A 24166-nucleotide genomic window follows, 5' to 3' on the forward strand; every position below is an offset into this window, starting at 1 on the left:
GCTTTCAGGGCTCCTGCTTTTGAATCTTTCTGGCCACCAAGATGTCGTGAGAGATTTGAGCTTCACACCCAGTGGCAGTTTGATTTTGGTCTCTGCATCACGGGATAAGACTCTTCGCATTTGGGATCTGAATAAACATGGTAGGGAGGTGGTTGGACTACTTGCACACTCCCAAAGTAATCTGTTTGACCCTTTCTCAATTTTGTCAACATCATTTTAATCTAGAATGACATTTCTCAATCTTTTTGTTGTTACTACTTCCTAAGGAGCCTTTTTAGACATTTTCATTTTAATCACCCTCTCTGTCCCAAAGAGATTTTAGTATCAAAGATAGATCATGTAGTCATCCCTTGGTATCTGACGGCATTTAGTTTCAGGGCCCCTGTAGCTGCTAAAGTCCCTTAGATAAAATGGCACAGTGTTTGCATAGAACCAGCTCACATCCTCCTGCATACTTTAAACCATCTCTAGATTACTTATAATCCCTATTACAATGTAAACGCTGTGGAGAAGTTGTTATAATATTGTTTAAGGAATAATGCCAAGAAAAAAAATCTGTACATGTTCAGACAGATGCAATTTGTGTGTAGTTCTGAGCATTAAGCCCAGGGCCTCCTGTATGCTAGGCAGGAACCCTGCCACTGAGCTGTGTCCTCAGATACACGTATAAACTTTCTGAGATAAGAGCTCAATAAGTTGCTCTGGCTAGCCTTGAACTTGCCATCTTTCTGCCTCAGCCTTCCAAGTAGCTGGGATCACAAACCTGTATCACCATGCTCAGCTTAGATGGAATTAAAAAAAAAAAAGTTTTGTGGATCCATATTCAGTTAAATCCACAAATGTTGAACCCACAAGTGTGGAGTGCTGAGACTATGTAATATACTGAAAGCATGTGTACTCTCTGCATATAAGGAAACATAAATAAGATTTTTTAGACACCAGGAGCTAGTTTTGTCCCCTTTTCAATGGGAGTGATAGTCCCTCTGGAGCAGGAATTCTTGTCTTTGGCACTACTGACCTGGGGCTTGGCTACCCCTTGGTTGTGGGCTAGCCTGTGCATGCTCTAGGGTATTGAGCAGCCTCCCTAGTCTCTTCTCTGTAGATGCCATTGCACCCTCTCTGGTTGTGCTAACCAAACATTGTCTCTAGACATTGCCCAGTGCTCCATGAAGCGCAGTAATTCTCTCAGGCTAGAGGGTGTCAGCTTTTATGAGATTGTCTGGAGCAAGCTGTGTATGGGAATAGTCTAGTAAGAATTCCACACATCTGTGCTGACCTTGATCCTTAACTGGTGATGTGGGGGAGAAGTTTTGTTGCCGTATATTTTCCCACAAGTGGTTGGGGGTTTGTAGGACTAATCCTTTGTTTTTTTTTTGTATATCCTTTTATTGGTACATTGTAGGTGTACAATATAATGGCATTCATCATTGGAGATATGCACCTTTACATACTCTCTTGGTTCTTATTTTTCCCCCTTCCCCTACCCTCCCTATTTACAAAAACTTTGTTTCCATATTTTCATTTTCTTATATTAATTCCATTCTCTTCTTTCTTTCCCCTACCTCTCCCACTTCCCCCTCCCCTTTGTCCCTTTTCTTCCTATTTCACATTATCTATTATACCTTTTAGTCCTTAGTTATACTTTCTGTTTCTCACACCAGAGAAACTATTCCATATTTACGCATGTGTGTCCTGTTTATTTCACTTAAGAGTATGGCCTCAGTGTGCATCCATTTAGCTATAAATGTCTCTAATTTCTCATTTTTGATGGCTGAGTGGTACTTCATTTTATAAAAAAACCACATTTTCTTGATCCAGTCTCCAGTTGATGGGCATTTGGGCTGTTTCCAAATTTTAGCTATTATAACTGTGCTGCTGTGAACATGGGTGCACATATATCACTGTGGTATGATTCTTTTAATTCTTTGGGGAAGATACCCAGCAGAGGAATAGCTGGGTCAAATGGGACTTCCAGTCCTAGTTCTTTGAGGTATCTCCATACTGATTTCCACAGTGGTTGCACCAGTCTACACTCCCACCATCAGTGGAGCAGGGTTCCTCTTTCTGTGGGACTAATCCTAATCATGACACCTTCCCTTCCCCCAAAGGCCTCACCTCCTAACATCAGCATGTGAGAATTAGGGCTTTAACACGTGGATTTTGGGGGGCCACAAACATTCATTGGGTCCGTAGCAGTTTGTCAGATAAAGAGGCACTTGTAGTGACCTCATCTGGAAACAGGTGCTCACTAAGAACTGTGCCAGCAGTTTCTGCACATTGTTGTGGATCTTACAACCACACTATCTGGGATGGTTCTGCTGGCAGGGAAGCATCTCAGAGGCAATGCCTTTTTCTTTCTTTTGGTACTGGGAATCGAACTCAGGACCTTGCGCTTGCGAGGCAGGTGTGGCACCACTGAGCTAAATCCCTGGCCCTCTTTGTTTTTAATAGTGCTGGGGATTGCACCCAGAGCCTCATGCGTTCTGGGCAAGTACTCTCCAGCTGAGCAGCACCTGGTTGCAACAGTGCCGTTATTCCTATGCTTTAGTAAATACAGAGAGGCAGCTGCTGTCTCAGGAGGGTCTATGGAGTGACTGAAAACTACTTGCTGGCTGGGAGGGTTAGGTGAGCGACGGAGAGTGGGTGGAATGGAGGTGGCCATTACTAGGGCTTTTCAAGGCAGGGAGGGGAATAAAGCTGTGTCCTCAATACCAGGCAGTGCCCTAGTGATCTGGCCTACATTAATGCATTCAGTGCTCACATCACCTTGGGATGTGATAGCTGAAGAAGCTATAACTGACCTTTTATAAATACTAATTCTTATAAAAAAATACTAATTCTTCTTTTTATTCTTTCTTTTTTGGTACCAGGGACCAAACTCAGGACCTTGCACTTGCGAGGCAAGCGGCAGCACCACTGAGCTTAATCCCTGGCTCCTTTTTATTCTTGAGATAAAGTTTTACTATTCCAGGCTGGCCCTGAACTTGCTGCATAGCACTGGCTGCCCTTGAATTTTCGATACTCCTGCTTTATTCTCCAAGTACTGGGATTATAGGCATGTGTCCCCTTGCATGGCTAGAGATACTAACTTTTATATATTCGTAAATGTGCATAAACTTCATAAATTCCCACAAATGACCAAATACAGATTTAAAAATTCTTTTCATTTTTCATGCTTGACTTTTTCCTTTCCTATTTTTTCCCTTCTTCCCCTTGAGCCTGGTAATCCATGTTAAGAACCTGCTGTGGCCAAGTGCAGTGGCACATGCCTGTAATCCTAGCATTCTGGAAGGCTGAGGCAGGAGGATCCAAGTTCGAGTCTTGTCTGAGCAACTTAGCAAGACCCTGTCTCAGAAATTTTAAAAGGGCTGGAATATAGCTCAGTGTGAAGGCCCTGGGCTCAATCCCTAGTAGTGAAAATAAATAAATAAAATTTTTAAAAGGGCTGGAGATGTAGCTCAGTGGTAAAGTACCCCTGGGTTTTATCCCCAGTATCTCCACTGCCCCAAAGAATTGTAATGTGTATTTCAGTAATTTTTTCTATGCTGATATTCCTGTATGCACACATAGTTACACTCACAAAAAATAGTCTCTTTCTCCATAGTTTTTCTGTGTCTTGCTTTTTTTTTTTTAAATTAAACAGTACCCCATGGAAAGATCTATGTCTCTAATCCGATCTGCATGAACAGGCTGGATATGCCCCCGTTAGTTCAGCCACTCCATTATGGATGGGCATTAGATTTTTTCAAGAAGCCAGGACCTGGAGAGATGAGCTGAGGCACCTGACCCAAGCAAGGAGCAAGCAGTGCAGCCAGCATTTCAAAGCCAAGTTGTCTGACTACAGAGCGTGTGCCTCTGATTACTCCACACCCTCAAGGAGCCATCCTTGTGACCTTGGTGAAAGCATTAAAAGGCTAAAGGAGGGAGAATCCGAAGATAAACACTCTCCAAATTGGGAAGGTGCTTCAGAGTACTTGAGGTGATTGGTTACCTGAAAAGAATGTTCTCTGCAATCAGAAGAGCAGATCTGTGTATACCCTTTGTCCTGTTGAACTTGTAGATTTAGGTGAAGTCTTAGGTAATGATTTCCTTTGGCCATTAGAATGCCATATTAATAAATTACAGGTGTCTATTTTTTCTTACAGGTGATTAAATGACAAATCTCACTGTAGCTCTTTCTGTACATTAAAATAGTGGGCCTTTGGATCCAGCCATGAGAGAACTGGATGGATATGGGGGTTGGGCCATTCCTAGTGCTTCTTCTGTCTTCCTGGTTTGTTGTTTTGATAGTTTGCTCACAGCTTGCTTCTCTTCTTGGCCAGGTAAACAGATTCAGGTGTTATCAGGCCACCTGCAGTGGGTTTACTGCTGCTCCATATCCCCGGACTGCAGCATGCTGTGCTCTGCAGCTGGAGAGAAGTCGGTAAGCCTCAGACACTGGGCATTCTTTCCTCCTTTGCTTTAGTGCATGAAGACATGGATGTCTGAAGCAGTGGCTGATGTGTTTGTGTGTGGTGGGAGAGGCACACTGGCGAGCTGTAGCCTCTGCCCAACTCCCTTTCGGTTGGCACTTTGACATGAACGGGGCGGGGGGGTCGTATTCATCATTGAGGGCTGTTTCCTTTTACAAAATGGAAAAAAGGTGTTTAAATTTTTTTCCTCTTGGAGTCTAAAAGTTCCACTCCACATCTGGAGCCTTATTTCCTTTGAACTGTCTTGATTTCAATCTAATTAGAATTTCCAGTTCAAATCATGACATGTACAGTTACTTGTTGAACTTTGTCCTAAAATTTCTAATTTTTTAAAGACATTGGAAGCCCAAGAACCAAACATTTGATACAGTTTGTTTCTGTTCAGATTCCTCATTTGTATTGAGCCTTTGCTATAACTGATGGGGAAGTAAGTAAAGAGTCACCTTTGGTACAGTCCAGGGGTTCATCATTTGAGGTTGGACCCCATGCAACAGTGAGCATTTTCTTAAAAGAAAGAAAAGGAAATCCTACTTTTAATCATTCCCAGAAAGGTATGAAGTGAACTAGGTCAGATCCAGAGCCTGGGAAGATTCCTTGGTGCTGTAAGCAGATGTGGGATGGGGCTGGAGTTTACTTCTACCCTTTGTTTTTGGCTTTAAGTGGAACAGGGTATCCTTGACTTCTGTCTTCCTCAGCACATACTACACTGTTTTCAAATAGCTTAGAAGCCTCTGGATCATTTTAGCTGGCAGCCTTCCTAAAGTTAGCCTGGCTTATTCTCTCTTAAAGAAAACACTTTGAGCATGCCCAGTAAGTGCCTGAAGAATTCAGATCCATCACTTTCCGTCAGCCTGTACAGTAGGTTCTGGAAATGCTGCAGAGAAAGGAAGAGAGAACAGTTTTGCCTGGCGGTGTGGCCCGAGGAGGGAATTTCAGTGTGTTTTACTGCTGTTTGTGTACTGAGCTCTTTGTTCCTGTCCCTTACGTGGCACCTGTAACTCTCTCCACAGGTCTTTCTATGGAGCATGCGGTCCTACACATTAATACGGAAGTTAGAGGGTCATCAAAGCAGTGTTGTCTCTTGTGACTTCTCCCCGGACTCTGCCTTGCTTGTTACAGCTTCTTATGATACCAATGTGATTATGTGGGATCCCTACACTGGTGAAAGGCTGAGGTCACTCCAGTAAGGACTGAATTCCTGCTACTACTTCCTGGGAGTCTGGGATAAGGGAGGGGACAGCCTGCATCAAAAGCCAGTCATTGTTTCGATGTCACATTGACTTTGGAAATCAGACCCAAGTGTCCTCATGTCTCCTGGCTTAGGAAGCTGTCTGTATCTCTTTGGATTCAGCATTATGAAACTTCAAAGTGACTCTTTATTTCCATTTAGTAATAACTGTAGTAACAAGTCAGAATGATCTTCTGATCGAAACTGCCGTTTCCAGTGTGAATTTTCATGTTCTGACAGACTTGGTCTACTTTTTCCCTTTGTCTCTGTTGTTTTATGAAGCAAATAATAGGTAGTCCTATAATTATCATGTATCGCAGCCTAAAAAAAGACTTTCCCTTTGTACTGTGGCATTAAAATGAGGGCTGACCTACTTTGCATAAGGAAATTAGCACAAGGAAGTACCAGTAACCCTCCAGCCCCCTCAAGACACTTGGAGCCCTCTGAAGGGCCCTTTTTTCCCAGTTTGTGGACCCTGAGGTTTCTCATAAGGGGCACCACCAGCCCTGGCAGTTTGGACTCTTGCCTCAGGTGAGGTGCAGGGGAGGGTGGCCTCACTCTGGGCCTAATGACCTGTTCTTCCTGCAGCCACACTCAGCTCGACCCCACCATGGATGACAGCGATGTCCATATGAGCTCACTGAGATCCGTGTGCTTCTCTCCCGAAGGCTTGTACCTCGCTACAGTGGCAGATGACAGGTAACCAGAGATCTCTTTGGGAGGCCTCAGAGGAGGTACTTGCAGCGTCTTGGTCTGGCCCAGGTCAGGTAACATGCAACTGTGCCCCCTCTCTTATGCAGGCTCCTCAGAATCTGGGCCCTGGAACTGAAGGCTCCAATTGCATTTGCTCCTATGACCAACGGTCTTTGCTGCACATTTTTTCCACATGGTGGAGTTATTGCCACAGGGTACGTATCTCGGCTAGCAGTTTCCACTGGGTATACCGTGTATTTTTTTTAAGGGAAGAAACATCTAGAATTTCCTTGCCTTTAACGAACCCTTAAATGAAATCCAAGATTATGTAAGATTTAAATATTCCGTTCTGTTGATGTATTGCATATTCATGATACTTAACCTAAACGTAATTAAAGACCTACTGTTTGTGCCACCTAATGGGCCAGGTCCACAGGGAAGTGCAAATTAAGATGGAGCATTTATATGGGAAACTATGGCTGAGACCACCTTACAGGTAACACCTGTAATTCAGTAGGTGCCACTCTTCCCTCTTCCTTTGCACTACTATATAGAAAGGGCTCTGCTGGCACAGATGGTGCATGGGAACAGAGCTATCTTGAGGTGGGTTTTTTGTTTGTTTTGAGATGTGGACCTGCTGTGTTGCCCAGGATGGTCTTAAACTCCTGGGCTTAGGTGATTCTCCTGCCGCAGTCTCTTGAGTAGCTGGGACCACATGCATATGCCACATCTTGGGCTTTTTTGTTTTTATGCTACTGGGGATTGAACCCATGTATTCATACTGAACTATATCCCCAGCCTTTAAACAATTTTTTCTTTTGAGTCAGGGTGTCACCAAGTTGCTCAGGCTTGAACTTGAAATTCTTCTGTCTCAGACCCCTAACATGCTAGGATTACACCATGAACTACCATGTCTGGCTGTATCTTCAGTTCTTAGAATTCTGTCAGCACCCTTCATTTATCAGCATGCCTTTATTTATATATTGAACAGGGTTTCACTCTGTAGTTAAGACTGGCCTTGAATATACTTTGTAGCCCAGGCTGGCCTCAAACTCATGATAATCCCCCTGCCTCAGCCTCCCAAGTGCTGGGATTACAGGTGTGCACCACTATGTGCAGCTATCAGCACACCTTTTAATCTGTTCCCATTTCACCCTCTGGAGTCTCCTGGTATTTCAGGTCACATTGAAAAACATTATCCAAGAGTAACAAAGAAAAAAATACAAACATCAGTGTCCATCATAATAAAACAGAAAACTTCCAGGGTCAGCCTTAGTGCATTGCTGCTGTTTCATTTCAGAACAAGAGATGGCCACGTGCAGTTCTGGACTGCGCCTAGAGTCCTGTCCTCACTGAAGCACTTATGCCGGAAAGCCCTTCGGAGTTTCCTGACAACCTACCAAGTCCTAGCACTGCCAATCCCCAAGAAAATGAAAGAGTTCCTCACATACAGGACTTTTTAAGCAACGCTACACATCTTTTCTCTGTGGCAGAATAAATCCTCCTGGCAAAGAAATAGTTGGAAGAATGAGCCAAATATCGGGTCCGAGCTGAAACAGAATTTCTTTAGGATTGTGAATAGAATGTAGCAAGCCCCATCCCAGTGGACTCACCATGCACCTTTTCCTCTGTGGCATGTGCGAGGCAGTTTCAGAGGAGATTGATTCTTCTTCAGCCACAACAGAGCCTTAGCTTAAATCTTTGGTCCACTTGTAAACAGCAGATGTTAAACTTGTAGTTGTTTGGATTCAGAGTGCTGTTATTGATGATGTTTTGATAAGTAAGCAGGCCTTCAAAGGCTCTCCTTAGTGGTGGCAAAGCTCACATTCCTTGAGCTGAGAAATGTGCCTGCCACGTAGCATAGTACCCGTCACCCCTGTTTCAGGTGCAGTGGTAGCATGATCTAAAGTTCCCTCCTTCCTGCTATGGTCAGGGTAGCTTTGATGTTGCCAGGTGCCTCCCTCAGGCTCCTCTGACCAGCAGGGCCAGGTTTTGAAGGAGCCTTTTGGTATAAGGTGTTCACTAAATCACAGATGAAACAGAGGCTGTGTGCTCCTGACCAATACAGACACTATTATTGGCTGTTTTTGTTGTTAAACAATGGTGTGCATGTGCAGATGACAAACTTGTATGTCAGATTATATGAGGATATAATCCTAAACTGCATGACTGTTGAAATGGCTACCAAGTTGTCAGTTATTGGCCATTTATTAGCATATTTATTTGTTTTTTCACAGATACTGTATTAAGGTACAACTGTGTTTTTCTCAATTGTATCTAAAGACCAGCATACTTTAATGAACCAGTTGTAAGATGTGTCTTAGCTGTGTGAAGAACTGCTGTTGTCATCACTTCCCCTCGTATTCTTGTGTACAATCTGTCTTTGCTGCTTGACCTCATTGGACTCATCAGCCAGTCTCAACTCTACACCTAAACAAAAATAGCTCCTGAAAAGTACTGTTCTCCTTCAGTGGCATGTGATTATCTCATCAAGACACCTCATTCAGACAAAAATCTGCCTTAGGAAAATTTAATATATTATAAATTATTTTAAAAGAAATGCAACATCTTATTCTTTGGCTTTCTTAATGCTTTATGAAGGCAGTATAACATACATAACTTGTACAGGATAGAGGAATCTCCTCTACTTTTTGTTGCTTGATGAAAACATTTCAAAATGAGGCGTTCATTGAAGGAAAAAAAAAAACCAAACAAGCTTTTGTCTTTGTCTAATTTTTTCCTTTAAGAAAAACACCTTTTAAAACAAGTAGGAGTCTGGGATTTAGCTCAGTGGTTCTGCTGCCTGGCTCACAAGCGCAAGGTCCAAAGTTTGATCCCCAGTACCAAAAAAAAGTCAAGTAGTACGGTGGGAGACTGGGAACAATTGACCAACTTTTTATGTTTATCTTTTTTTCTCTCTCTCCTTTTATGGTTATCTGGAGATAGCACATATAGCATTATCTGAGAGGCCCTTGGTGCTTTCTTTGAGGCCCTACTTGGTCAGTAGAGTCAAAACTACTGGTGTCCTTGGTAGTGACTTCTACATAGATGAAAGAGAACCTACTTCTCTCCTTTTTTACTTGTTTATGTGGCACTGGGAATTGAACCCAGAGCCTCACACGTACTAGGTAAGCACTCTCCCACTTAGCCATACCCCCAGCCCTTTTACTCTATGGTACAGATGTGCCTCAGCGTCACAGTGGGGTTACATCCCAATAGTCTCACTGTAAATTAAAAATACTCAAGTTGAAGATGTGCCCAACGCATCTACTGAACACCAGTTTGGTAATGCAGTACACAGCAAAGTGTCAGTTATTCCCCTTGTAATCACATGGCTGACAGGAGCTGTGGCTTGCTGCTGCTGCCACTGCTGCCACCCACTGTCACTAGCATATCATTGTATGTTGGCAGCCTGGGCAAAATTAAAATTTGAAGTATGGTTTCTATTAAACACATGATCCTTTTGTATCAAGTTAAGAAACTTAAAACTATCGAAAGATGAGAACTTGACACCTTTGTAAGGAACAGCCTCCAAAGAAAAGTTTATTGTGTGATACTAGGTGAAGGATTATACCGGCAAGCTGGACAATCAGCAGCTTTTTCACCAGCTAAGGAAAGGAGTCCTGTAATAACCTGCCAGCAAGCCGCTTTATTCTTGCTGTGAAGCACTTTAGTGCAGAGTTGCTGTAAAAGACTGCTACCTTTGTCCAGAAGTTCCAGTCCTCTCAGCAATTACAGCTTTAGACTCTGGCTTAACCTCATATGCCTTCCCAAAATTAAATAAGATTTGTACAACCAGTGGTTCACAATGTCACAATTTAATGGCTAGCTCTTTATATAAAGATTTTTTTATACTGTTACTATTTGGAACCTGTTGGTAAGTCTTCAAGTGCAGAAATAAAAAGATCAGTTTCTAAAGTAAGTATTCAAACATTTTAAAAAGCTAGGCACATTGGCACATAACCTGTAATTCTAGCATTTGGGAGGCTGAGGCAAGAGGATTGTTCTAAGTTTGAGACCAGCTTGAAATACAGACCCTGTCTCAAACCAAAAATTACAATTTCACTGTTTTTATAAGAGTTTTGGTCAGAAATCCATTAATTAGCACCTTTTAAGGGGGATAGTACTAAAAATTAGATTCATAAAACTTAACTTTGGAAATGTTTACCTTTGAGTTGGCAGAAATTAGACTATCATTAAAAAGACTTGAAAATCTCATGTTCCAAACCAAAATAGGGTAAGCCATATCTTGTCACCCAAGCAACTGAAAGGTAAAAGCCTTAAGTCTAGGAAGAGAAACACCCTTTTTTCCTATAAAAGATAAGATAGTAAGACAGTTGTACATTGTTTTGTACATCCTTGTTCCAAACAGCCACAGATAAAGTACTCTGAACAGTTTTCCAAGACTGGGGGTGATTGGCTTCATCAAAAAGCCCCAAGCAGCACTTTAGTGCTAATCTGAGTCCTCTGCTTCTCTAGTCACAGATGGGTCCCCTGGAACACGTGGCAGACAGGCCTTGGGACATCTAGGCCTCTGCTACAATCAGATCTCTGGTGACTTGAAAAGCAGCAATGAGGGAACTCAGCTGAATCTTCTCACTGGTGCCAACGGAAAGTCTGTACCTGAAAGGAAGCAAACTGAGATGAAAATAAAGATCAGACCACTGTCTTTTGGTAAGAGAATAGGAGAGATCAAAGGCTGACAATGTCGAAAGAGCATGGGAATTGATCAAAATTGATCCAGGACAGCAAGCAGGCTTGTATGTGTCCCTGTAACATTTTCTTGCCCTAAACATTGATTTGGAAATTCCATTGGAACTGTTGAAGACAGATTTTAAGATCTTATCAACAGCAGTGTTCTGAACTTTGTTCTGATTCTACACAGACTTCCTGTTATTAAGGATTATTTCCTCATCTGCAAAATACATTGAGTAGGCCAGGGATGTAGCTCATGGCACTATGCCTGCCTTGCAAGCGCGAGGTCCTGAGTTCAATCCCTGGTACCAAAAAACCCCCAAAAAACTAAAACAAAATACATTGAGTAAATAAGATGGAGATTTCTTTTCTTGAAAACATTTCACTGGGAAGTTTATCTGGGGTCTGTGGTTGAGTAAGCAGGACAGTGGCAGTTCATCTTGCTACCTTTTGAGTGCCCAGTACAGCCATAAGAAGTGATCTAATTTGTGCACATGAAAGACAATGACAGTAAATCAGAGCCAGCTTATGCTCATGTGTAGCTGAAACCCAATGCTCTGTCGACTTAAATGATAGCTGCCAGCTTCATTGGGGGCTAATAACAGTGTTTACTGAACCAGGCAAAGTGGAAAATTTTGTCTTTACTTTTCCCCCAATATGCTTCAGTGTGCCAAAATGGCTTAATGACAGCTGAATCTGGTCATCCCCAAATGGAAGGCGCCTCCCAAATGACGAGAGCACCAGAACCAACACAGACCCAGCCTTGGAGGCCTGAGGAGAGGAAGTCAAGTGTGTAACTGATCTGTCTTTTGTGCTCATTCCTGTGTTGTGTAAACAAGTAATGCACAGCCGTGGCCACATTCCATCTGATACTGCCCTGAACTGGATTATACCATATGGGCATGATGTGGATAAAAGGCTGAAATCAAACAAGTAGAAATAACTCACAATGGGAAAACAATTAAAATTGCTAAAATACTTACTCAATGTCTGCCATTTTGGTCAACAAATGAATTCGAACTGACGATGGAAAGTCAACTGAGGGAAAAACAAAATCGAATGAATGAGATCCATCACTTTCTATTATCAAAAAAACCACAGAAAAAAGTCTGTTTAAACAGCACATAGGCCTCAGACTGGTCAAAAATTACCAGGCCTCTAAGTGAAGACAGTCTAGATTTCATACTTTTTACCCACTATTCTGATTCTTATAGTATGGTTATAATACATACATACGTCTATATATCAATTTCCACCGTGATTACGAGAACACAGAAGAGCTACCAACACTACTCTTTCCTGGTAGCTTCACAAGTCATCATGAAGGCTAAGTTCTCACTTGCTGTCCCACTTTCAAAAATACTTCAAAGCAATTGGGTTCAGTGTGGTTGTGCATGCCTGCAGTCCTAGCAGCCTAGGAGGATGAGGCAGGAACATCGCAAGTGCCTCAGACTGTGTCTCAAAAAAATAAAAAAGGGACTGGGGATGTAGCTCATTGCAAAGGCCCCAGACTCAATCCTCAGTACTACCAGGATTAAAAAAAAAAAAAAGGCTCTGCACAGGTAGAACCAACACTCACTGACATAAAGTGTCCCCCACGCGTAGCTGGCTGAAGACTGAAGTGCTCCTCCTAAAGCCCGGGCAGGGGACTATGAACAATGCTGATACCTGCTGTCTCCCAGAGACTGATTGAATGGCTGAGGTGATTCCTAGGTGCTGCTGAGGCTGAGAAGAATCATTTCCTTATACAGAAGGTACAAACAGGTGTGGAACTTGAGACAGTTTCCTTAAGATAACAAATGCTGCAGCCGGGAATTTAGCTCAGTGTTTCCACCACCTGCTTCACCTGCCTCACAAGCGCAAGGTCACAAGTTCAATCCCCAGTACCAAAAAACAGATAACAAATGCTGGCGAGGCTGTGGGGAGAAAGGAACGCTTCTCCACTGTTGGTGGGAGTGCAGACTGGTGTAACCACTGTGGAAATCAGTGTGGCGATTGCTCAAAGAACTTAAACTAGAGGTTCCATTTGACCCAGCTATTCCTCTTCTTGGTTATCTTCCCGAAATTAAAAGCATCCTACCACAGCGATATATGCACACCCCTGTTTATAGCAGCACAGTTTATAATAGCTAAATCTTGGAAATAGCCCAAATGCCCAGCAACTGATGAGTGGGTAAAGAAGTGGTTTTTAGCCCTTTTTTTTTCTTTTTTGGTACCAGGGATCAAACTCTGGACCTTAGCTTGCGAGGGAGGCAGCGGAACCACTGAGCTAAATCCCCCACCCAGAATATATGGGTTTTTTTTTTTTGGTACCAGGGATTGAACTCAGGACCTTTCACTTGCGAGGCAGGCACCAAAACCACTGAGCTAAATCCTCAGCCCCAGAATATGTTTTTTTAATACAATGGAGTACGACTCTGCCATAAAGAAGGATGAGCTTCAGACATTTCTAGCTAAATGGATGGACCTTGAGACCATACTCCTAAGTGAAATAAATCGGACACACATGTTTAAATACCACATTATTTCTCTGGTGTGAGAAACTGAAAGTGGAAATAAGGACTGAAAAGTATAACGGATGTTGGGAAATGGAAAGAAAGCGTTCAAATGGGAGGGGGAACATGGGAGGAAGGGAAAAAGGAAAGAAGGGACAAGAAAAAAGTGAAAATAGAAGGAAAAAATGGAAACAAAGCTTTTGTACATAGGGAGGGGACGGGGCTTGCGGGGGGGAAACAGGATAAAATAAAATATATTAAAAAAAGCCTGCTTTGGTTTACATGAAGATGTATCATCTCCCTCTTTGCTTTTTTTCTTTTTTTGTTTGAGACTGGGTCTTGCTATGTGGTGCATGCTGGCCTTGAACTTGCAATCCTCCTGCCTACCATGCCCAGCTGGAACAAAGTTTCAAATAGCAAGACAGGATTGCTAAATTAAGGGATCAGATTTATATGACTTCATTCTTGTTTCTTTGTTTCAAGAATAAAGGTTTGAAGGACCCGAGTTTGATCCCTGGTACCAAAAAAAAAAAAAAAAGAATAAAGGTTTGAGCTGGGTGTGGTGGTACACACCTGTAATCCTGGCACTTAGGAGGCTGAGGCAGGAGGATAACCGGAAGTTCATGACCAGCCTGAACTACATAATGAGACCCTGTCTCCAAAAGAGAGCTCACATTCACTTTCTAACATCCCTTAACCCCAAAGTGTGTGACAGTGACCTCCTCCACAGCTTCTTTGCTAGCAACTGATGCAGGTTACCTCTGTGCACAAACAAGTGAATCTCGGTCAGGATGTCATGTAATGCCAGCCCCTTCAGAGTCTTCAACTCCATGATATCTAAACAGGAGCAGTTAAGGGAAAGGAACAAGTTCCAGAGCAAACAGGCTGCAGAGAAGTTTTAATCTAAACCGTGGAGAGTGATTATAAAATAGGGCCTTTAATTACAATACAGCTGTTTTTCCTTCAGCTTTCATATTACACTCCAATTCTTGCTTTTTAAATGTTTTATCTTCAGTAAGTGCTTTCTAGAAAGTACAGTTATATCCCTTCTAGTGAAGGCAGAGCCAAATGCAATCCTCAAACGGCTTCCAGTCACCAATTTCATGACGAAATAACAGTAACACCAACCACTTTAAAATTACTGCATTTTCCATCTGTGAGCCAAGTTGTTTTAAGTCTTACACAGGCCAAAGACAGTGAGGCACAACTTTTGGGGTGTTAAAAGCAAGTACCCACTCTGCCCAAGACCCTGATTTCCACAACAAGCTGACTGAAGCCACAAGCAGCCAGCCAGCCATCCTTGGGCATTGGGGTGAAGGTACTGAAGGACTCAAAAAGGATACTTCTGTAGGCCGTGGTGAAGTCTTGATTCAACATCCAGTCCAGAATGTTGGCAATGTCTGACTTGAGCGGGTGCCCTGTGCAGGTGTAGACGGTCTCCTCGGTTACCTTCCCAAAGGCCATATTGGTGCTCTGTGCAGGCAGAGGGGACATCCCAGTCTGTCAGCAGCTGCCAGGGTGAACTTGCTGCAGCAGTGACATGACACAGGCTGGAACACCTCGAACGCCATGTCTTTCACTGGTGAGAGTTGGCTGCTGCTTGCTGGCTGTTAAGAGCTGCAGAATCCTCCCCGCCTGTGCCTTGTTAGTGACAAAGGATTCTTTCAATTAATCAATGTACAAAGGGTGGGGATCTGGGACATTATGAGAGCTGTCCTAGCTGCTCTAGATTTCTGAATTTAATGACAGGTTGTCCCTTTGTTGAAAAACTTCTGAAACAGTGACCCTCAATGTGCTTGGAGTACGACCAACCTGCAGAATGTTCAGGGCCCTTCGCATATCTCCGCTGGAGAGAGTCACAAGTGCTTTCATTCCGTCTTCACTTACATCAACTCTGAAAGGAAACGTGAACAGGGATTTGTGAAGCCCCTGCGAGAGCACAAGTGTCACCAAGGGGAAAGAGATGGTCTTGGGTGACTCGGGCTTTAAAAGAATGAAAGGAAAAAAGGAGACCAGAGCTAACAATACTCTCCTAATCTGTCTAGAACTCACTCTGGTTCTTAGGGATGTGGGCCTCACATTAGTAATCACAGTTCACCCCAAGTCTAGAAGACCCTTATGCCGGACCAAGAATCCTTACACTAAGCAACTGGCTGTAAGCTATGTTCCCCAGGGAGAGCCCTGGTGTGCCGCCGGATGATCATAGGGCAAGACCCCTCCTTTAGGATAAGCAGCCGCTTGGGGAAGCTACTCGCTTGGCATCTGATTCCTTGGAATGCAATGTCTCAGAACCTTCCCTTCTAGTCTAAAAAGGCTGGGAGCATCTGCAGAAGGGACTCGGCAGCAGGCGGTTTCCAATGACAGAGTAGGAGGAAATTGGGACAGCTTCCAGGGGAGGAGGAGGGAATCAAGAAAAACCAAATGACTTTTATGAGGAGGAATGTCCATGAGATACCAGAGAAAATGACAGCAGCCAGCAGTCCCCCGTGCTCCCCCTGGCCTAGGCATTCTGCTAAGTCATTTAGCGATGTTACTGCCTTTCGGTCAATATCAGCTGTCATCCCTGGCCCCTTCCCGCTTCCGGATATACTCACTTCTCTTCTTTTATGACATGTTCCAGGCGGGGAACCATGAGTTCAGGTGTCAGGGGGCCGAATCGGAACCTAGTACACCGAGACTGCAAGGCGGGGATGATCTTGGACAGGTAGTTACAGATGAGGCAAAATCTGGTGTTTTCAGTGAATTTCTCAATCACTGGTGAAGGAAAATCAAAGCACCTCATGTCAAAGTCCATTCCAACTCTTCAAAGGCCCTGGAAACCCTGAACTTTCCTGAGGTCACATGGGAGATTCGAAATGCTAGAGTGGGGACGTAGTTGTGAGGGAGAGGGTACCACAGGTGCCCGGGACAGCAGAGCACCCACTCTCCTTTCAAAGTTCATGCATGTGTCACCCGCACGGGATTTTATAAAATGCTGTTTTTTCTTGATTTGCCATGATTCTGGCATTTGCTACCTTATCCCTTACAATCCGAGCCCCAAGATACGAGATCCTGTCCTTTTGGGACAAAATGCTATCTGGCAGATAGATGATGCCTCATGTTCTCCGGGCAGGAGGGGGACGGCTTTGAGCAGACTTTCCAGGGGCCTTTGCAGGCCTGAGCTCTCAAGAGAAACAATCCAAGCTGAGAGATGCTTAGGACGCCACTGTCATTCTGCAGGGACTCAGTGTTCTCACATGAGGATCTGCCCAGACTGGCAGTCACTCTGCAGAACAAGATGCTGAAGAAAGGCTGCCAGCGCTCCTAGGGCCAGAAGACACAGTAACTGTTCTCCCCCCACCGCCCTCCTCAACACGTGCTGCAGTCCACTCCTTCCCTCTGAGCTCCTAAAGAACATCTTTCTCTCACAGCTGATTCCCTCTGAATCTTAATGTGGGAGTACAAGGCGCCTTTAACTGCAATGGCAGTCGGGGTGGTGGTGCATGCCTGTAATCCCAGCACTTGAGAGGCTGAGGCAGGAGGATCACCAAGAGTTCAAGGCCAGCCTGGACTATACAGCAAGAGCCTGTCTAGAAAAAAAAACCCAAAAAACAACTTCAATGGCCCTCGTGAGGCGGAAAGATCAGAATTCTCTCCCTTCCCTGCAGAATCATTCACTTGCTAAGTAGGGAAGTTACGTCAGCTTGCAGAGTGCCCCTACACTCCAGATACTCTTTTCCTAGCTCTCCTGCATCTGAAGGTACCAATGGCAGAAGGGCCTATCTAATAGCTTATAAGGAAAGACTTTCCTTACCCTCCCACTGAGTGATACAAATCTCTAACCTGAAATCGAATCCAGCAGCAAAGGAAGAAAAAATCCCAGTGACCAGGCATACGTAAAAGTCCCAACAGGTGTGGTGGTGCATGCCTGAAATCCCAGTACTTAGGGAGGCTGAGTCAGGAGGACTGCAAGTTCAATTCCTACCTGGGCAACTTAACGAGATCCTCCTGTCTTAAAATAAAAATTAATAAAGAAATAGGGTTAGGGATGTACTCAGTGGTAAAGTACCTCTGGGTTTGAGCCTCAGTACCACACAAAAACAAAAAACCAAACAGAGGTCCCAACAGGGCTATGTCCTTAAGCCACTGAAGGGGAAACCATGGCTACAGGCATTTTGTCTGAGTTGTCAGGTATGTGGAGAAAGGACCCACTGGACCAGAAGAGGAAGAAAAATGGGAAACATGCCGTGCCAGCATCTCAGTTCCTAAGTCTTTTTTTGGTGCACTGTGCAGTACTGGCCAGCTCTTACCTCTTCTCAGGGCATTCTGGGCATCTTGGGTCATGGCATCAGCTTCGTCCAAGATCACTAGTTTAAACCCTTTCCTAGGAAATCAAACAGCACACCTCAGGAGTTATTCCATCTCATTCTAGCATCCAGCCCAAACCTCCATCTTCGTGTTCATGCCACCAGGCCCTGTCCTGTGAACTCCATCTCTCCTAAACTCTGCCTGAGGCTGACATCTGTGGCCACACACCCAGGGACTGTCCCACACGCCTTCAAGCCTTAGTGGGAAATGAGATTTCATTTCTGTACGGGGCTTATGGTCTCTGGTGCCTTCGTCTTCCTTCTGCACAGTATCCTATTACCGTATGCTGTTGTTGCCGTTTGTTTTGATGCTGAGGATTGAACCCACGGCCTCACACGAGCTAAGCACGCCCTGTACCACTGACTACACCCCCAGCCCCATTATCTGCTTTTTTTCCATCTCCCTGACTCCATCTCCAAGTCATTTCACCGTTTTTTCCCTTCTTTTTAAAACTAATATCTTAGTCATCCTTCCTGATCTCAATTTATTTTTGTTTAAATTCAAACCAGCTCATTCAGTCTTAGATTTAATTGGTCCTTAGTTAAGAATCAAAATGAAGCTAATGCTTCCTGAAGGTGCTGCTAATGGAGGTTTAGATAACACTTTATCTTAGTTTTTGTATTATAACATTTCTTCCCACCATCCCTGTACTTGGATCTCTTTTTCATGGCTGTTTTTCACAGTCGTGTTTTTACTTTTATAAACTGATAATTAGGAGGATTCAAAAAATTAAACTATATCATTTCCCTGATAACAGTCTCTAGGGAGAGAAATTATACAGTTCTTACTTAAATATTGTCCTGGTGCTGGCAAAGCTCAGGATTGGTCCCCGAACAATATCTATTCCTCGGTCATCAGAAGCATTCAGCTACACGATGAGAAAGAGAAGCCGTAATGTTTATTATCTAGGAATTCTTGGTTTTAGTCTACTCACCAATCCAGCTCAGCAAATTAGTTCTCCAGATCTAATCCAGCTACAAGATAATTTAAAAAAAAATCACAGTAGTACTCTAAGCTCACTAAGCCATCACCACATTACATCTGGAAGACAAATGATCCCCCCCCCCCCCCGCCAGCCCCGATTTGTGAAGACAATCTCTCTATGTAAATTTGGGAATAAGTAATTGGCTCGGTCACCTTGAGCAGCATTTCTAGCTAATTTTAGCTATTTCAATTCAGATTGATGCAGAGGTTACACATCCGGAATACATCGAAGAAAGAACACTAGGGGCAGGGAGGTTCTTAGACCCATATCTGAAAAGTAAGTAAATCACTTTTCTTGCAATACACATTTAGATTTTTGTAACCTCAGTGTATCAAAGTTACAAAAATATACAAATGGCATACTTGAATGCAGTAACTTGAAGACAATTATAGGAAGATTTTTTTTTTTTTCTTTCCCAGTACCAGGAATCAAACTCAGGGCCTTGCATTTGCCAGGCAGGCGCAGTGCCCCTGAGCTACATCCCTGGCCCAGGAAGATATTTTTAAAAGATGTTGGTTGGGGCCAACTGTGGTGGCACATGCTGATAATCCTAGCACTTGGGCGGCTGAGGCAGGAGAATCGTGGTAAGTTCAAGGCCAGCCTGAACTACAGAGTGAGTTCAAGGTCAGCCTCAACTACATAGTGAGACTCTGTCTCAAAACAAAAAGTTTAGATATAGAAAATCATAGGGCCATGCAATAACTGTTATCACCCCAAGCCTGACTGGATTTAGGGAGGGAGCAGCTGTAGGCACCTGCAGCAGACTGTGGGTAGGGTACCATCTATGGGGTAGGCCCTGCAGTGGGGCCCATGTTAACCCCCAGGGAAGGTCCAGGCATTATTCTCTTCCTTTCTCTGACCCCTGCCCATACCTCTATTAGCCAAACCCAAGCAGGAACTGGAGGGCAAGGGAGCTTATAATCAATGCAGCTCAGCCATTCCAGGTAAGGACAGGGTGATGAAAACTGGAGAAAGGATGCAGTGGGGGTGCATAATAGATGATCAAGAACATAGTGATCATCAAATATGGTTCAGATAAAAGCAACAGCAAAGAAAAATATCTCACCCTACAATTGCCCTCTAGCTGACAAATGTCAATGCGGACAAAACTGACCATTATTTGAAGTAAAATATCTTAGTTCAAATCTGCTTTTTTCTCAATTCCCAGTGGGGAACTTAAATAAAATTGGCAGAACAAAAGTTAAGAGACTGTAAAGTTCTTAGTTACTTGTAGAATGATAATAATTCTATTTACCTCCAAGACCATGGAACCAAATTCTTTATCTTTGTATAGCTGTTTAGCACAGGCAAGAATGGTGGATGTCTTTCCTGTCCCTGGAGGGCCATAGAGAAGCAGGTGTGGCAGTCGGTCTTCACTGATAAATTTCTGAACTGATGATCAGGGAGTGAGAGAGAGAGAGAGAGAGAGAGAGCGAATGATGAATCAGTCTTTGAGAGCCACCTCATTTCATGTGGGCTCTTGAGTTAGGTTGAATGTGTTTCAGCCCATAGCAATGTCCCAATCAGAGGCAGATGCAGGAATGAAAAATTCTTAAAGCCACATTCTACAAAGCTCAACAGAGACAATATCACCAAGAAGGGTACAGAGATCTTTCAACTAGGATAACAGCAATCTCTCGACACTTACTGGTACTCAGAATGTCCTGATGAGAGATGAGATCATTCAGTGTCTGTGGCCGATATTTCTCAACCCTGAAATACAATTTACAATGTATTACAACATATGTAACTGCAAGAATTTTTTCTTCATATGCAAAAGAATCCTTTTATATCTTAATTAAAAGAGGAAGAGAAACAAACCTTTTAAATTTGAATATAGGGCTGGGGATTTAGCTCAGTGGCATAGTGCCTGCCTTGCAAGCACAAGGTCCTGAGTTCAATCCCTGGTACCAAAAAAAAAAAAAAAAGAATTGAATATAGACCAGTGTCTATCAAACAGGGGCGATTTATCCTGCAAAGAACTCATGGCGATATCTAGCGACATTTTAGTTTTTATAACTGGGCAAAGTGTGCTACTAGCATCTTGTGGGTAGGTATGCAGGATGCTGCTAAACATGCTATACTGCACAAGACAGCTCCCCTATACTCCCTTGCAGCCCAGTATCTGGCCCCAAATGTCAACAGTACTGAGGTTTAAAAACTTGGCTCTACTCTCACCTTTCTAGCCATCTGCTTATGTCAACCTGCATGAACATCTACTACTTCAAAGTGAAATTGAAACTAAACTCACATCCCAATACAATGTAGTATGATTTGGCCATAAAAAGGAATGAAGTACTGACCCATGCTACAACATGGATAAACCTTGAAAACATGCTAAATGTAAGAGTCCAGGGGACTTCCAGCTAGTCCTCTCCTTACGGGTTCTGTGAGATCTGGGGCTGTGTGGAAATGGCTTGTGCCACTGCACGGTCCCCAGCAGACCAAGACAGGTTTATTTGTATCTACCCTGCTTATTTAAATAATAAGAAAACCATCGGAGAGGGGAGGTGGATCCCAATAAGGCTGTTGAAAATCCTACAGCTACCAAGATTCAAGATGTATGCTCAGCAGTTGGACTCAATGCATTTCTTGAGGTAAATCAGTAATGTTGTATGCAGCAGAAATGATACCTAAACTGAAAACAAGGACACAGAAAACAGGAGGTGGTGACCCAAACCTTCAGCAAGGAGAGGGAAGTAAAAAAGGGAAAGAGAAGAAGAAGTGATCTACTGTGGGCATCAAGTATGTGATCCTACTGTGAGGGACATGATGGAGGCTTCTTTGTAGCTGAGGGAAACAGCTTTTCGTTTGCATCAATCATGTGAACTGTGAACATTTGTGCCTCCCATCTTCATCATCAGGGTTGACAATGAAATGAATACATCAGAAGTACAACACACTGAAAACGTACATCTAGCTGTTATGCAGTATAAAAGAAAAGATTTTCTGTCTTTAAATGAAGAGTTTTTGTGGAAGAATAAATATTTTTAAATGGACAATGGACTATTGCAGAAATTAACAGAAATCTGTATCTGTCCTCTGTGTAAGCATGTATTTCAGATAAATAAGTTTAATAACTTGAAATACACATTTTGTTCACTTTTTAAGTTAATGAAATAAATTTTTAAACTTAAAAAAAGAATCCAGACACAAAGAGCCATATATTGCATGATTCCCTTATATGAAATGTCCAAAATAGGCAAATCCATACAGACAGGAGGTAAGTTAGTGGACCAGCCAGGAAGGGTGATGGAAAGTGGCTGCCAGTGAGTATGGATGGGGTTTCCACTAGGGATGATGACAATTTTTGGAACCAGATACAGGGATGGTTGCACAACATTCTGGATGTACTTAATTGTACACTTTGAAATGGTTACCACTCTAAATGTTATGTTTTTTACCATAACAAAAAACAAATTTGTTATTAGACAAGAACAACTTGTAGTTTTCCCAAAACAAGCCAAATCCCATCGAAGTCTTGCATCACTAGGAAACAGCTGTTGCAGTACGATGATTAAGAGTGCAAGCTCCGAATTCAGAGCAGGATTCAAATCCAAAACTTCTAGCCCTTGACCTTAGCAAGTCATTTAACCTATATAAAATGCAATTTCCTTGTGTGTAAAATTCGAATAATAATAGGAGGTACTTCCTGGATCTTTGTAAAGGTTTAAATAGGGTGCCTGCTAATCTAATAGCAAGCCATTGATTTAAAAAATAATATAGTTACTATGGTTCCACTTAGAATTCGACAGATAGTCGCATCGAGGATTTTGGCGGGAGGCAAGAGGGCGTTCTGGCTTGGAGACACAGGATCGAACTCTCCGGCTGTTACCAGTTGCGAAAGCCACTTCTCATTTTTGGACATTGGGATGGGAGGAATGGATCAGTAGCGGCACAATCTAAGTAGGGACCTGGGAAATTGGCGGGGGAAACGTCAAGGCAAAGCTCCGCGGCTCACGGGGACGGCTGAGCGAGGTCAGGTAGGGTCCCGGCAATCGCCCCAACTCCCCGCGACCCCTTTCCCACTGCGACAGCCAAGCCTCCTACCAGGGAAGGTTCCTGATCTTGGCCGTCGCGGGCTGCTGCTGCTGCTTGAGCTCTGAGACTTCCATGATGGGAAGACTAAAGTGAATAAGGTCTGTATAACTGACCACCAGCCGCAATCGGACTCCCGAAGTAAGGAACTTACAGTTCACGCGCCAACGCAACTCTCGCGAGACTTGGCCTTCTACTTCCGACTTCCTCCCTCGGCTCCGCCTCCCTTCGTCGTTGCTCAGCACCGGTTGCTAGGTTACCGGAGGCGCGGCCGCCATCCTCCCTCCGGATCCGCCCCTCTAGGGTGCGCTGAGCTCTAATAGACACTGTTTCCAGAGAGACAGAGCTAGAGACAAGACCACCCCCCTGCAGCTGCCAGGCATCATTACAAATGAAGGCCTCAAGGTCACGACCAATTCCAGCTATCACCAAGGTCCAAATACATGCCAAGGAACTGAAAGCTACCAGAACTTTAAAAAACAAAAACAACAAAGCACAACAATCAACCCAATGGCGGGCTTCTTGAATAGAGATGGCCATATGAAAAAAGGCTTGTGATACCTTTCAGCCCCAAAGAGGGGAAGTGAATGCTTGGAAATTGAAAACCCCATACTTGACCGCTACCTACCTACTCCCCAAATCCATGACCCTCAACCAACAAAATGTAGAGGACCAATCTCCTTCCCAGATTGAAAACAAATAAAATAAACTTCCAGTTGGACTAACATGTGAAAATTGGAAACACCGAAGACAGGGTCTCCGTGATCTGAGATACTGAAGGGAATTGGGATCAAAATTTTAGTCAGGACCGGGCATAGTGTTGCATACTTGTAATCCCAGCAACTTGGAAGGCTTATGCAGGAGGGCTGCTAGTTCAGGGCCAGCCTGGACAATTCAGTGAGATCCTATTTCAAAGTTAAAAACATTAAAAAGGGCTGGGGATGTAGCTTAGCATTCCCTGGGTCCAATCTTCAGTATTTTCCAGCAATGAATGTGTATAACATAATAAAGGGTTTTTTTAAAACATGATGAGACAAACATACCAGGAGAGGGGTGATTCAGAGGTGGTTGTATTTGCTGCATCTGCTTATATCACTGTCACCTGCTTTAGGAGGAGGGTAGAAAATCACATAAATATGTGATGGCAGTTATGGCTGGACCCTAGACCCTGCCTGGAGACCTAGAAGAAAGGGATTAAATGGAGCTCATGATA

The 24166-nt window shown here is 43.5% G+C and overlaps 2 protein-coding genes and 1 pseudogene across 5 annotated transcripts in view; 2 read left to right on the forward strand and 1 right to left on the reverse strand.

The window, feature by feature from the left end:
* Positions 1–12169, forward strand: part of Wsb2 (WD repeat and SOCS box containing 2) — a 25930-nt gene extending 13761 nt beyond the window's left edge. For 2 of the 3 annotated variants that reach the window (XM_004843696.4, XM_087198509.1), the window contains 6 exons: positions 9–140; positions 4323–4423; positions 5483–5655; positions 6289–6399; positions 6501–6608; positions 7694–9113. In XM_004843696.4, coding sequence (XP_004843753.1) covers positions 9–140; positions 4323–4423; positions 5483–5655; positions 6289–6399; positions 6501–6608; positions 7694–7856 — 788 coding nt within the window. In that variant the 3' untranslated portion in view covers positions 7857–9113. Of the gene's footprint in view, positions 1–8; positions 141–4322; positions 4424–5482; positions 5656–6288; positions 6400–6500; positions 6609–7693; positions 9114–10872 lie in introns of those variants that run through there. The other variant, XM_013071739.3, reaches the window with a different exon arrangement.
* Positions 9908–23151, reverse strand: Rfc5 (replication factor C subunit 5). 2 transcript variants are annotated; one of them, XM_004843697.4, is made up of 11 exons: positions 22966–23151; positions 20564–20628; positions 20171–20307; positions 18719–18798; positions 17873–17946; positions 16178–16337; positions 15396–15477; positions 14927–15056; positions 14343–14420; positions 12072–12126; positions 9908–11016 (listed from the first exon to the last, which is right to left on the reverse strand). In XM_004843697.4, the coding sequence occupies exons 1-11, from the start codon at positions 23028–23030 to the stop codon at positions 10920–10922; spliced, it is 1023 nt and encodes a 340-aa protein (XP_004843754.2). In that variant the 5' UTR covers positions 23031–23151; the 3' UTR covers positions 9908–10919. The 2 variants fall into 2 exon arrangements, with proteins under 2 accessions (XP_004843754.2, XP_012927194.2); XM_013071740.3 differs by having other exon boundaries at positions 10196–11031.
* Positions 21162–21816, forward strand: LOC110348896 (signal recognition particle 19 kDa protein pseudogene; annotated as a pseudogene).
* Positions 23152–24166: the final 1015 nt, after the last annotated feature.

This window comes from Heterocephalus glaber, unplaced genomic scaffold (assembly GCF_053883595.1).
Source record: "Heterocephalus glaber isolate CG9 unplaced genomic scaffold, H.glaber_assembly_v1.0 deba00001687, whole genome shotgun sequence".
Taxonomy (NCBI): Eukaryota; Metazoa; Chordata; class Mammalia; order Rodentia; family Bathyergidae; genus Heterocephalus; species Heterocephalus glaber.